The following is a 14,468-nucleotide window of genomic DNA, read 5'->3' as shown; positions in this document are numbered from 1 at the left end:
GAGGGCATATATGCACTCACGACCAAAAATGATCCTCTACATAAAGGATTTAAACTCCAATGAAGTCGTAAGCTTCAATTAGGTAAAAAAAAAAAAAATCAGATTTTCCAAAATCAAGAGGAAACACAGAAGAAAAGATGAAAAAAATAGAGGAAACAAATCAAACTTTTGTTTCACGATGTGCTCTAATACCATGTAGAATAAGAGTTTGAGTGAAGAGAAGAATGGAGAAAACGTGGGAGGAGTCAAAGTGACTCCAACCCTAACCATCAGCCCATATGTATATATATATATATATACACACACATTAAATCTAACATAAAAACGAAATTACACATATACCCCTACTACTAATAATTTATTACTCCTAACAATTCTAAATATAAGTAAAGCTTTGCAATTGGATCATGTTAACTGAGATTTATTCTGACAATTAGACATGTTGTTCTCCTAAACATAGTATTCACCGGATTTACGCTTTTACAATCCATTTCCATCTGTCTTAGTACTTGCTCATTTCTTTTGAATTGAATATGAATCATCCGTTAGATATGAAGATTTGGATGAAAAAAAACTTACGCTATAATTTGTATTGATTCCATTAATTTATATCTGAAAATTTGAAATGTTCATATTTATGTTATGGCCTTTTTCAGATATGGAGGACTCTATCTTGATTCTGACATTATAGTGTTGAAGCCATTGTCTTCGCTTAGCAATTCTATTGGCGTGGAGAATCAGTTGGATAGAACTTCTTTCAATGGTGCTGTGATGGCATTCGAGAAGAGCAGGTACTTCTGGCTTTAATTTCTATAGAATGTACTTTAGTTGCTGCCTTTGCTGGTTGTTGGTTTTTGTTTTGCAGACAAATAAATAACTTAGGATTATTTAGTGTAAATGAGATGTCTCTACATCACACTAAATTTTATTTCTTTGCTTCTTTCAACCGATTTTGTTTTTGGGCACCAAGGGAAAAACATAGTTTTTTGGTTGAAAGTTTAAGACTACACAATTCATTTTGAATACCGGACTTTTTGGTCAGAATCGTTACTCTTGTTGTTACACATGTTAAATGTACATCATCATCATCAGATTGGTTGGGCCATTATGTGCCACAATGATGACACCATCACAACTTTATAGTATTCCATCAAAGTCCACAACTATTCTTCTTATGCTTCCCATGTGAATTATTTAATCACATGCTCAAAATTTTCTGGGACTTGAACACTTGAAAGTAGATTGAAAAAAGAGTTACTTATCAAAGGGTTGGAAGATCTTTTCTTTTTTTTTCTTTTTTTTTTTTTTTTTTTTTTTTTTTTTTGGGGGGGGGGGGGGGGGGGGGGTTGTACTTTATTGGCTGGGTTTTGAATTTATCAGGTGCCATTCAATCAATCGAAAAGGGAAACAGTTCGTGGAGGTTTATGGAAGTGTATAGAATTACTGTGAATTGAAGGTTAAAAGGAATATTGAAAAATTCAAAGGAACCACACGGTAATATTTCTGGAAATGATTACAGAAGAATGAGAATGTATATTATAATTCATCCTAATACAACAAACAATTATCTGGAGGAACAAATGCCGGTTCAATAATGTTCAATACATTATAATGCAATATGAAATATATTCAAGGAGCCAAAATTACACAATAATAACTGAAATCATGTTGCCTAAAAGAAACAAGGTCTAGGTTGACTAGAAGTGCTCTCAAGTAGGTTGTGAGAAGGGAGAATATTCCAAAATTTGAAATTAATGGACACTCAAATAAGTCATCAACTGCCATTATCGCTGGTATCATTATTTTTCTAAAGATATAGTTCGTTTTACTTTTTGAGTTTACCAATAAAGGGATAATACCACTCTAGTAATATATGTTGCTGAATTGAGGTGAACTAAATAAAAATTATTCTAGAACAAGTAATAAAGCCTTCAATATAAAATACGAATGTTTTGGTTCCTAGGCATCACATAATAGTTGGCCAATATTTAACTTTATGCATCTAGATGCTAGCTCTATAGTAAGTCATAAAGGTGAAAAGCTTTGACCTTCTTTTTCTTATTTATTTCTTTATCCATGGTCAATTCATCTATTTATTTTCTTTTTTTTTTAAAAATTAGTTGATTTTATTAAATTGAGGCTTTGGCCTCTTACTTACGTGCGTCATACACCTAGTCTTGTGAAGGCAAAATTCGTCATACACACCTCTTGATTTTTAATGTTTAATCTTAGGCATTTTATTGGTACATCTAGGGGTCGATAGCCATTAACTCGCCCATCTATGGGTATGTTAGATAATCTTGATACCTTGGTTGTTCTCATGGAAAAGTCTCGGACTCAATATCCTTATCATCCAGGGCTGAGTCAGAGTTAACTCAGGTGATTAGGATGATAAAGACCCAAGTCACAAAGGAGTAATTTGAGCATTTTCTTTATTTTCTAAAGCATTTTCGCACAAAACAACAGGACACATTCGAGTCATCTAAGTGAATATGTGACAAGTGTGATACAAATGAGGTACAACCGATCCATTTAAGTCAATCTAGACAAGTTCAATCCAATGTGACTTGTGATTCACAACTGGAACATGACCCTTTCCATGCAAGACTGACATGGCAAGACTTAAACCATGGTTGTGGTCCTCTTGTTGTAATTGGCACTGCCTAGGATCAATGATACACAACCGTGAGGTCTATAATGGACACTAATCCCATAATGTGTAGCCATATTAGCGAGGGTACGTGATGAGGATATTATAGGCATACCCTTCAGAGCATTCCAAGGATGAAAAGACACTTAGATTCATTGTGGATGGACAGAGTCTAGACGTGAAGTTTATGGAGGAGCACCGTTGGATCCTTATTGGGTCATCATATTTCATGTTTTTATTTAGTTTATGTTTATGAGTCTATTTGAATGTTTAAGATGAGTATTTCAGGTTATTTTCATGTATTATTAGTCTATGGTGTTAGCATAGGTGTTTAGGCGCAATTTGGTAACTTTATATTGATTTTTAATGACTTTTCATAGGGTGAAAATTCAAGGGAAATAAAGTTACGGGATTAGGACATAGATGGTATTTCTGCTTTTGTTTTATTTAACTTATTTTAAGTTTTATTTACAACCATTGGATCTCCTTATTTTAGTTGGATGGTTGAGATTAGATTTAGGGTTTGTAGAATATTATAAATACTTGCTTCTTACTATAATTTTTTTCAATGATGAATAAAATTGCTATAATGGTGTGGTGTGAGGCCATTTTGGAATGAGTCCAAGGTAACATTTGTTTTCTCTGTCGATTTCTTTATCGAGGAAGGTATTTACTTTTTTTTTCTTAACATCTTCTTTCTCACTTTATTAAATTTCTGTTTTGAACCTCTAAAACATCCATAAATCTTATCCAATCCACTCTATAAATCAAAATCCCATCAACTTTCTTTTCTCCGTTGAAACCTAACCCTAATACCCATAAAAACCTAACCTAACCCTTCCCGACTCAAATCACATCATTCTTTACCACCAAAACCCTAATCACCCCCCCTTTTTTTAGCCTACAATTTCTCCAAACATTGTTAACTTGATGCCCCCATAAATCAGCATAAATTATTTGGCTATTTTTGCATTAAAATTGAGCCTAGAAATCTGGAAACCCTAGGCTAGAGGAAGACTTGTCTTCCATTGGAACCTATTGTTAGTATTTGAATAGCTATTACTGTGGGATTGTGACGAACCTTAGGACTACTTTGATTATCGCTTGGATTCTCTTGCATATCCATGAATGTATGAGCTAATGATTTATATTTGCATTGCTTATATTGATTCCGTCTGATATCAGATTTATCATCCTAGGGTAACATTCACGGTCCTACATCAACTTTGATATCAGAGCTTAGGTTTAACTTAGGGTTCTTGTCATGCAATTAGGTTAGGATTCATAGAGATTACCTTGTGCATATCATTAACTTCTAGGAAACTATAATCTTAGGTTGCATCTGTCCACTCGTAGTGTTAAAAGTGACCACCTCGAAATGGATCTCCCTGAGCTTACTCGAGTAATAACAACCCTTTCAAATCGTCTGGCTCAAAATACCACTAATATCAATGTTCGCTTGACTACTTTGGAGTTTGCCTTACAGAACAAACCTGATGTCTTAGATGACACTAAGGTCCATATTGGAGGTCAAGGTAGAGGTCCAGATTTAGGTTAGGGTGGAGGACTGGTTAGATTACCTCCACCATGGTGTGTTGAGATCCGTGATCCTTATGATCCCGATGATAGAGTCATGCATAGCGTCAAGATTGAGGCCCCAAACTTTGATGGACAACTTGACCAAAAGGCCTTTCTTGATTGGTTATCAAACATGGACTACTTTTTTGAGTGGCATGAGATGTCTAAAGGTCGTAGAGTGAGGTTTGCCAAGATGAAATTAGTAGATCAAGCCAAACTCTATTGGACTAATGTTGAACGCACAATTGAGAGAGCTGATGAGTATCCTATTGTCAATTGGGCTAAGATGCAAGAAAAGCTCAAAAGAGAAATATCTTCCTTTGTCCTATCAAAAGAGATTTCTAGACCAATGGCAAACACTTCGCTAGGGATCTATGACTGCTAAAGAATACATTGCAAAATTTGACGAATACATGATACGATGCGATATCAATGAAAATCCCCATATGACTCTCTCTAGATATAGGGATGGGCTTACGTCCTGAGATCCACAAAGAGTTCATTCCCCATGACATTAGCACCTTAGATCATGCTTATTAGATGGTGCAAGAGTTGGAGAGGCATTTGAAATCGCAAGTAATCAATCGATTTGATCCTTGTGGCCGAGAGTTTTGACCTATTGCTCATGGAATCAGACCTAACCTAGGATATCTGCCACCTTGGAATCAGACAGGCACTACGTTCAATGTCAGAAATGACAAAGAAAAAGCCATAGTTGGTGAGTGTCAACAAGGAGATGACAAAGAAAGATGTTACAAGTGCCATGCTTATGGACACCATACATACCAGTGCCCCTCTAGAGACACCAACAAAGCACTGCTGATAAATGAAGCAAAAAAGGATGAAGGCAAACAGGTTGGACTTGATGAAGTAGTATATAATCCTGAGGTAGGTGCCAGTGACGAGGAAGGTTATGACTACCCTGATAGTCACTTAGGTTGTGTTAGGCATGCCCCATACGTTGATGAGGTCTCAAGAGTCTTAGTACTTAGGTGTGCCCTAGTACAGGAGAAGAAAACAGATGACTGGCGTAGGACTTCTATCTTTCATATTTACATTAATTGTGGGGAGAAGAATTGTAAAGTCATTATAGATATTGAGAGTTGTACAAATGTTGTATCAACTCATACCATGTCCCGTTTAAGCTCAACTCTTATACCACACCCCTAACCTTATAGAGTTGCATGGGTAGATACATCATCTATCCTAGTTTCCCAGTGGTGTCAGGTCCCCATTCAATTTTCATCTTACAAAGAAACCTTGTGGTGTGATGTCATACCCATAGATGTAGGTCATATCATTCTTGGTAGACTTTGGTTGTACGACAATGATGGAACTGTCTTTGGTCGTTCCAATTCATGTCCTTTCACCCACGAGGACAAGAAAATCAGATTCAACTCTTTACCGTCCAAATTTTCTACGGAAAAGAAAGAAAAAACAACCAACACAGAGGATAGTCAGTCAAAGTCTATCCATATCATAAATGTGAAAGGGCTTGAAAAAGAGACGAAGGATGAGACTATCATCTATGCATCGGTCACAAAAGAGGCCTCCCTTGCCTCAATTATGGAGATTCCTAGACAGGTGGAGCAGTGATTAAAGAATTTTAGGATGATCTTCCAAAAGAGCTTCCCCCAATACGTGATATCAACATGCAATTGATCTCGCTCCCAGAGCGACTCCTAAACTAACCAAATTATAGAATTAACCCTATTGAGCATGGATAATTAAAGAAGCAAATTGACGAGCTTCTAAAAAAGGGTTCATCAAAGAGAGTATGAGTCCTTGTGTTGTACTTGCCCTCTTCACACCTAAAAAGGATGGTTCTTGGTGAATGTGTGTGGATAGTATAACAATCAACAAGATTACCGTCAAGTATAGGTTTCCAATTCCGAGGCTCAATGATATGTTGGACATGATGGCAGGTGCAATCTTTTCAAAGATAGGTCTTAAAAGTAGCTACCATCAAATTCGCATTTGTCCAGTGGATGAGTGGAAAATTGCCTTCAAAACAAAGGATGGTTTGTATGAGTGGTTAGTCATGCCTTTTGGGTTAACTAATGCCTCGAGGACCTTTATGAGGGTTACGATGCAGGTGTTAAGGCCCTTTATGGGGTAAGTTCCTAGTGGTTTACTTTGATGACATTTTGATTTACAACCACTCTTAGGAAGAACACCTAGACCAATTGAGACAAGTCTGCAGTATTTTTAGGAAAGAACAACTCTATGCTAACCACAAGAAGTTTTCGTTCATGTACAATCAAGTTATCTTCTTAGGTTTCATAGTTTCCTCTAACGAGATGTCTACAAATCCCGAGAAAGTCAAAGCCATATTGAAATCGCATGAACCACAAAACATTCATGAGGCTCGTAGCTTTCATGGCCTAGCTACATTTTATAAGTGGTTCATCAAAGGATTCAATTCTATTATGTCCCCCATTACAGGTTGCATACGAAAAGGGGAATTCAATGGACGAATGTCGCAACAAAGGCATTTAAGGAGATCAAGTCAAGGATCACTGAGGCTCCTGTCATGGGCCTCCCCGACATTTCAAAAGTCTTTGAAGTAGCCTGTGATGCTTTAGGGGTAGGTATTGGTGGAGTCTTAAGCTGGGAAAATCACTATATTGCATACTTTAGTGAGAAACTAAATGATACAAAACAAAAATACTCCACCTATGACAAAGAACTTTATGTGGTAGTCTAGTCCTTGAGATATTGGAGACATTACCTATTGCCACAAGAGTTCGTTTTGTTCTCAGATCATGAGGTTTGAGATACCTCAACTCTTAGAAGAAGTTAAACCCAAGACATGCCAAGAGGGCTGAGTTTCTTCAAGTGTACACATTTGTACTTAAGTACAATGAGGGAGTTGAGAATAAACCTGCAAATGCACTGAGCCGCGAGGATGCATTATGGCATTCCATGAATGTAGAAGAAACTGAGTTTGAGCATATTAGAGATGATTATCCCACGTGCCCAAAATTTGGAGAGTTATATTCATTAGTCTCAAGAAATCAGATTAGGAGTAACAGAGAGTTTGTCTTACAAGATGGATTTCTTTTCAGACGTGGTAGACTGTGTGTTCCTTGCACATCCTTACAGGATTTTCTAGTTTGGGAGCTCCATGCAGGTGGAGTAACCGGTCATTTTGGTCGGGACAAAACTATTGTTCTCATTGAGGATCGTTTCTGTTGGCCAAGTCTCAAGTGAGACGTAGCTAAGATTATCACGGAATGTAAGGCATGTCAGCATGCAAAATAAAAGAAGCAAAACACGGGTTTGTATATCCCTTTGCCAATGCCACATTCTCCATGGCAAAGCATCAGCATGGATTTCGTGTTAGGCCTCCCAAAGACTATTCGAAAGCACAATTCTAAATTTGTGGTAGTGGACCGTTTTTTCAAAATGGCTCACTTCATTGCTTGTTCTAAGACTACTGATGCGTTATTTGAGGAGATAACTCGTTTACATGGGTTGCCTAAGACCATAGTGTTTGACCGAGATGTTAGATTCATGAGTTATTTTTGGAAGACATAGTGGGATATGATGGGCACCAGGCTCCAATTTTCATTGGCATACCACCCACAAGCAAATTGTCAAACTGAGGTTGTCGATAGGTGTCTAGAAATTTTATTGAGGTGTTTAGTAGGAGAGCATGTTAGATCATGCGATTCATTACTTTCCATAACTAAGTTTGCATATAATAGTTCCACTAATAGGACCACAAGCATGAGTACATTCGAAGTAATACATGGTTATAAACCTAAGAAGCCTGTATATCTTATACCCATGGTAGTATCACATAGGCCTTCTGAGTCAGCAAAGTCCTTTGCACGTCACATTTATGAATTGCATTCTGAGATCAGAAAAAATTACTATGAGCAATGCACAATATAAATTATATGTTGATGCACATAGTAGGTTTAAAGAGTTTCAAGTAGGTGATTCAGTAATGGTTTGTATAAAGCCTAAACGATTCTAACAAGGAGTTGTGAAGAAGTTACAAGCCTGCAGTGCTAGCCCATTCAAAATACTCAAACAACTTGGTTCCAATGCATATTACATTGATCTTCTGACAGACATAATGATTAGTCAGACCTTCAATGTGGAGGACTTAGTTCCTTTTCATGGCCCAACATTTGTACCTAATAATTCGTACTCAGGTCATACTTTTGATCCTACCCAAACAATACCAATTTCGCCTGATCATACTAGACCTATTACTGATTTAGCCATTGACCCCTCGCTTGACCCACAATACATACCATCCTAGTTTTCAAAACATTTACCTCCAATATCCATTTTGTCTCGCATGAATGAAAAAATAGAGAATGTCTTGGATCACCAAGTGGTCTCCACCAGACATAGAAGTTATCAAAAATACCTCATCAAGTGGAGAAATAGACCGGATTAGGATAACACATGGATTATAGAGATAGAGTTACAGTGGATTGATTCAGACATATTGGAAAGGTATTACAGTTTTATCTCACTAGAGGTGAGTTCTTCTTAGCCGAGGGGAGTTTATGAGAACATCATAGGCATACTCTTCAGAGTGTTGTTCCAAAGGAGGAAAAGAAACTTAGATTCATTGTGGATGAATGGAGTATGGACATGAACAAACACCGTTGGATCCTTATTGGGTCATCATATTTCATGTTTTTATTTAGTATATGTTTATGAGTCTATTTTAGTGTTTAGGATGAGTATTTGAAGTTATTTTCATGTTTTATTAGCCTATGGTGTTAGTATAGGTGTTTAGTGGCAATTTGGTAACGTTATATTGATTTTTTTAATGAGTTTTCATAGGCTGAAAATTCAAAGGAAATAAATTTACGGGATTGGGATATAGATGGTATTTCTGTTTTTATTTTATTTAAGTTATTTTAAGTTTTATTTACAATCACTGGATATCATTATTTTAGTTGGATGGTTGAGATTATATTTAGGGTTTAGAGAACATTATGAATACTTGCTTCTTGCTATAATTTTCTTCAATGATGAATAAAATTGAGATTGAAACTTTGATATTCCCATTAATGGTGTGGTGTGAGGCCATTTTGGAGTGAGGCCAAGGTAACATTTGTTTTCTCTATCAAGGTAGGTATTTACATTTTTTTCTTTCTTAAGGTCTTCTTTCTCACTTTCTCTATTAAATTTCTGTTTTGAACCTCTAAAACATCCATACACCCTACCCAATCCACTCTATAAACCAAAACTCCATCGACATTCTTTTCTCCGTTGAAACCTAACCCTAATACCCATAAAAACCCGATCTAACCCTTCCCTACTCGAACCACATCATTCCTTACTACCCAAAACCCTGATCGCCTTCCCTTTTTTTAGCCTATAATTTCTCCAAACATTGTTAACTTACTGCCCCCACAAATCAGCACCACTTATTTGGCTATTTTTACATTAAAATTGAGCCTAGAAATCTATTTTGAACATCTAACTGAAACCCTAGGTTAGAGGAAGACTTGTCTTCCATTGGAATCTATTGTTAATATTTGAATAGCTATTATGGTAGGATTGTGACAAACTTTAGGACTGTTTTGATTATCGCTTGGATTCTCTTACACATCCATGAATGTATGAGCTAATGATTAATATTTGAATTGCTTATGTTCATTCAGTTTGATCTCAAGTTTATCATCCTAGGGTAACATTCACGGTCCTGCAACAGTACGGCTTAGAACTATTGAATGCCAAAGTTTTGGTTTTAAGTTTCTTACGCATAGTTCAGGCAGCTTAGAAATTGTAATGTATTATCAATGTGAAAATATTTTATGATTTGTGTAGTGTTGGACATGTATCAAATATGAAAGAAACATTATATAAAAACACATTGAATTTTAGGAAATTATAAAATAATAAAATGTGGTCAAACTACAATAAACAACCACTTGAAGTACAAAAGTTAAATTCAACATATGCTGGGCCAAATGTCCAATTCAGAAAACCAAATATAGATGAACTCGCAAATATAAATATTCATGATTATGTCAATTTGGTTATTAAAACCACAAGAATTTGTGCACTGAATGAGGAGGTCATGATCTCACAATCCTTTTGTGGCATATAGATGCCATATGACAAGTTTGCTTGCAGCAAATTTGAATCATTGGCTCTAATTCAATGCAAACATTATATCAAACAATGCAAATATCTGTATAGCACTTCATTAATATAGAATCTTAATTCCCTTAACAAACTATGTATAAGAATATTAATTCATAATTTTACATAGAAGCTAATATGAATGTGTCATATATGCCTAAGTCATCATATATGCAAATGTGTGATAGATATGATGAATTCACTAAAGCCCATTCAGCCTTTTCCTATTGCTTCCTTCCCTGACTAGTTGACCAATAAATCAATGATTTGGAAAAATGTTTGGGTCAATCTCAACCTAGCTTTTTAAAGTTAATTCTTTATTTTGCACCCAAAAACAAAAAAAAGGAAGAAAGGAAAAAAAAACTAGAAACCTAGAATGGATCACCTTAAAAAAAAAACACTAGAGAAACTTTAAATTTTCCTTTTTAAGTTATTTAATATATATATATATAATATATATATATATATATATATATATATATATATATATATATATATATATATCTCAAAATATCTCTGCGAAATAGTTCCATTTCCAATCTGATCGAAATAGATATTGAAACTGAAATTTAATACCTTACTAGCGGATGCTTGTGCCTACATCATGGGTCATTTCGTGCATTTGTTCCTTACACATTGAAATATTCCTCATGTGTTTTTAAATCGATGCAAAGATTTAATTATGTTATTGCCCTATATGATGTAGTTAAACTTACCGACACTTATCTCAATGCCTATGATCAAAGTTAAGATGCGTTAAAGAAAGAAATCAACAACATTGATTGAGTCAAACAATCAAAACCGAGTCACCTAGATCCAATCTTTGACCGATCTTCAAGACCTAATCCAACTTCTCTTAGGCCTCTTTCTTTTATTGAGTTTCTATTTTTTAAGGTTTTAAGTAGTCCTAGTTAGTTTTTAATTTGTTTTATGACCTCCATTGGTTGCTACGAGGTAGCGTTTGGAAGACACGAACAACCTGGACTGGAAAAGAAGCATTTTAACGAGCCTAGCGGAGGAAGACACAGGAACTGGACAAGGAGAGATGGAAGTAGAAATAGATGCGGAACCCTAGTTTCGCCTGCTTGTTCCCCCGGGGATGGAATGGCATAATCACAAGATGGGAGGGAAAACGCAGGTGCTTCTTTAGGATATAATTAGAAGTCCTTTTAGATGTCCAAATTGAGTTCTAATAGTATTAAAAGGTTAGTAAAATGTTATAGATAGATTATGAAGTTACTTTTTAGTATTTTAGAAGATTTCTAAGTTGTCATGAATGAGTTATCTATATAAGAAGTTCCAATAAACAAATTCAGCAAGTTAGTTTTTTTGATGATTAATTAATAAAAGAAAAAAGAAGAGACTTTTTTTTCCCTTTCTTTGTTTTCTTTTGAGCATAAGAGCCCGATATGGTTCTTAATTTTAGTGTTTGTGATTAATTTCAAACCTAGATTGAAGTTTCTAGTCTATTTTGCTTGACATAGAGATTCTTCATTACTTCTAATTTTTAGGATTTCACCTTAGAATCAGATTTTTTTCAGTTTATTGCCTTGCTTCTCTCTTCTCCAATCATTCTTTCTGAAATATGACATCGACTCAAGAGACAAAGGATTCCAACACTATTCTTGGGGCAAATTCCTCAGCCCAACGTATTACCAGTGCATACTAGTGCACTATTAAATGGTCGGAATTTTCAGTCATGGTCTCGGTCTGTGAGGCTCTATTTGGGCAATAGAGGTAACTCTGGATGGCTTTTGGGCATCGTTAATAAGTCACCTATCACCGATCCCAAATTCGAACAATGGGAGATTGACAACTGCACCCTTCTTGGGTGGTTGTTTAATTCCATGGAGCAGCGCATCTATATCATATTTATGTACCATGAGATGGTCTCGTCCTTTTGGTCTGTTCTCACTTAGACATATGTACATGCTAGGAATGATTGAAGGATTTATGAGCTATATCGAGATATTACCTAGGCTACTCAGGGGAATCAAAGTGTAGTTGATTATTTTTGGGTTTATTCAGTTTTGTTGGAAGAAGTTATCTCATTATAAGTTTATGGCAGAGTTGTCTGCAGAGACAGCCGAGTATGTGATTAAGAGGATTACTTAACATCAGACATACCGCTTTCTCATGGGCTTACGACCTATGTTTGAAGCATTACGCAATCAGATTCTTTACACCTTTCCTCTACCTCCCTTATTTGAGACTTTTGCAACTATTGACAGTGATGAGCATCGTCGTCGTGTAGTACCATCTTAGACACAGGCTCCTTGTATAGTTTCTGCTCCAGTGACAGATCAGATGGCTCTAGTAGCCAATTCTGGCTTCTCTGACCCTCGTGCCCCAAGATCTAGGAACTGTGGTCGAGGGAATGACTTTATTTGCAGTCATTGTGGGAAGATTGGCCATGAGAAGGCTCGATGCTTTTAGCTCTATCCTCACTTGTTGCATCTTATATCACTCCTGTAGTGCATTTTGCTCCTCGTGTTGTTGCTTTAGACTCATCACCAGTTCTTGTTACTGACACCCTCACTTCTCTTGGCATTATCGATTTGTAGCAATTTCATATCCAAATTGCTACTATTGTGCATGATCGGCTATATGTTCATCTTCGGTTGTGGCCTCAATTACCACGCCTCCTGGTACATCATCTGCATTTCATGTCACTCAGTTTGGCTTTGTTCCCTTAACATGGGTAATTGATTCTAGTGTCTCTGATCACATGACCGGTGAATCTAGCCATTTCACTTCATCTATTTTTCTTACTACTCATAAAGAGGTTTGCCTAGCTGATGGGTCTCTTTCATCTATCCACATCAAGGGTACAATCATTTTATCCTCTGATTTTTTTCTTGATTCTATGCTTCATGCTCTTCACCTATCTCTTAATCTTGTCTATGAGTAGTTTTACCAAATCTCTAAATTGTGCAGTAACTTTTTTTTCCTACTTACTGCATTTTTTAGGACCTGGCTTTGAGGAATATTTTTTTCAAGGGGTATGAAAGGGATGGGTTGTGCTTGTTTGGATCTCAGCCTACTGCTGCTCTGGTTTTTGTATTTCCACTCTCTGAGAGTTATTTTTTCTTCTTAGTCTTTAGATTTGTGGCATACTCGCTTAGGACATGCGAATTTTTAGCACTTATATTCTTTATTTCTTGCTTTTAAAATTTCTTGTAGTGGACACAAATTTCAATGCTTTGTGTGTGAACTTTCTAAATATACACATACTTCATATCTTCCTCGCATGCATCAGTTTAATGCAATGTTTGATTTAGTTCTCTCTGATGTGTGGGGGTTTTCCCCTATTATTGCTTTTACTGGTCATCAATATATGTTACATTTATAGATGACTATCCTCGTTGTATTTGAATTTATTTTATGTGATATTGCTCTAAGGTGCTTCCTATTTTTGTTAATTTTCTTTAAATGATTCAAACTCAGTACAACATTACTGTTAAATCTTTTAGATCTGATAATGACGGGGATTATTTTTCTGATGGGATTCATTCTCACCTTCATGAGCATGGTATGCTTCACCAATTAACTTGTCCCTACACTCCTGAGCAGAACGAGATGGTTGAACTTAAAAATTGTCACTTGATGAATATTGTCTGCTGCCTTCTTCAAGGAATGCGTTTTCCCAAGCTATACTGTAATATGGCCGTCCTCACTACGGCTTTCCTTCTTAACCATGTTCCAAGTCACACTTTAGGAGGACATGTTCCTTTTCATGTTCTTCACCCTCTTCCCCAATACACCTAGAGTCTTTGGATGCATTTGCTTTGTTCAGGATAGGACCCCACATCACACTAAATAAGATGACAAGGTCATTCAGTGTGTTTTCTTGGGTTACTCCTCTATATCAAAGGGGTATTGGTGCTATGATCTTATCTCTAATCGTGTCATACATTCTCTTGATGTCACTTTTTTAAAAAAAATGTTCTCTATTTTCGTGCAACATCTGCTTTGCATGTCTCTTTTCCATTCCAGGATCCTTCTCCTATGATGTTGCCTTCTCCAGTATTATCTATATATTCATCGCCGCTTCGGGTTTACTCTCGTCGCCCACGCCCTTCTTCCCGTTGCCAACCTCCTCCTTAGACTCAGGTAT

The 14,468-nt window shown here is 36.2% G+C and overlaps 1 protein-coding gene across 1 annotated transcript in view; it reads left to right on the top strand.

Annotated features, from left to right (window-relative positions):
* Positions 1–14,468, top strand: part of LOC147388174 (alpha 1,4-glycosyltransferase family protein) — a 30,288-nt gene that overhangs the window by 10,772 nt on the left and 5,048 nt on the right. The window contains exon 3 of the mRNA XM_086420170.1: positions 657–791. Within this exon, the coding sequence (XP_086276296.1) occupies positions 657–791 (135 nt within the window). The remainder of the gene's footprint in view (positions 1–656; positions 792–14,468) is intronic.

This window comes from Akebia trifoliata, chromosome 13 (genome assembly GCF_017979445.1).
Source record: "Akebia trifoliata isolate Shusen 1 chromosome 13, ASM1797944v1, whole genome shotgun sequence".
Taxonomy (NCBI): Eukaryota; Viridiplantae; Streptophyta; class Magnoliopsida; order Ranunculales; family Lardizabalaceae; genus Akebia; species Akebia trifoliata.
Note: the sequence above shows the minus strand (reverse complement) of the source record. Positions and strands in the feature narration are given on the sequence as shown.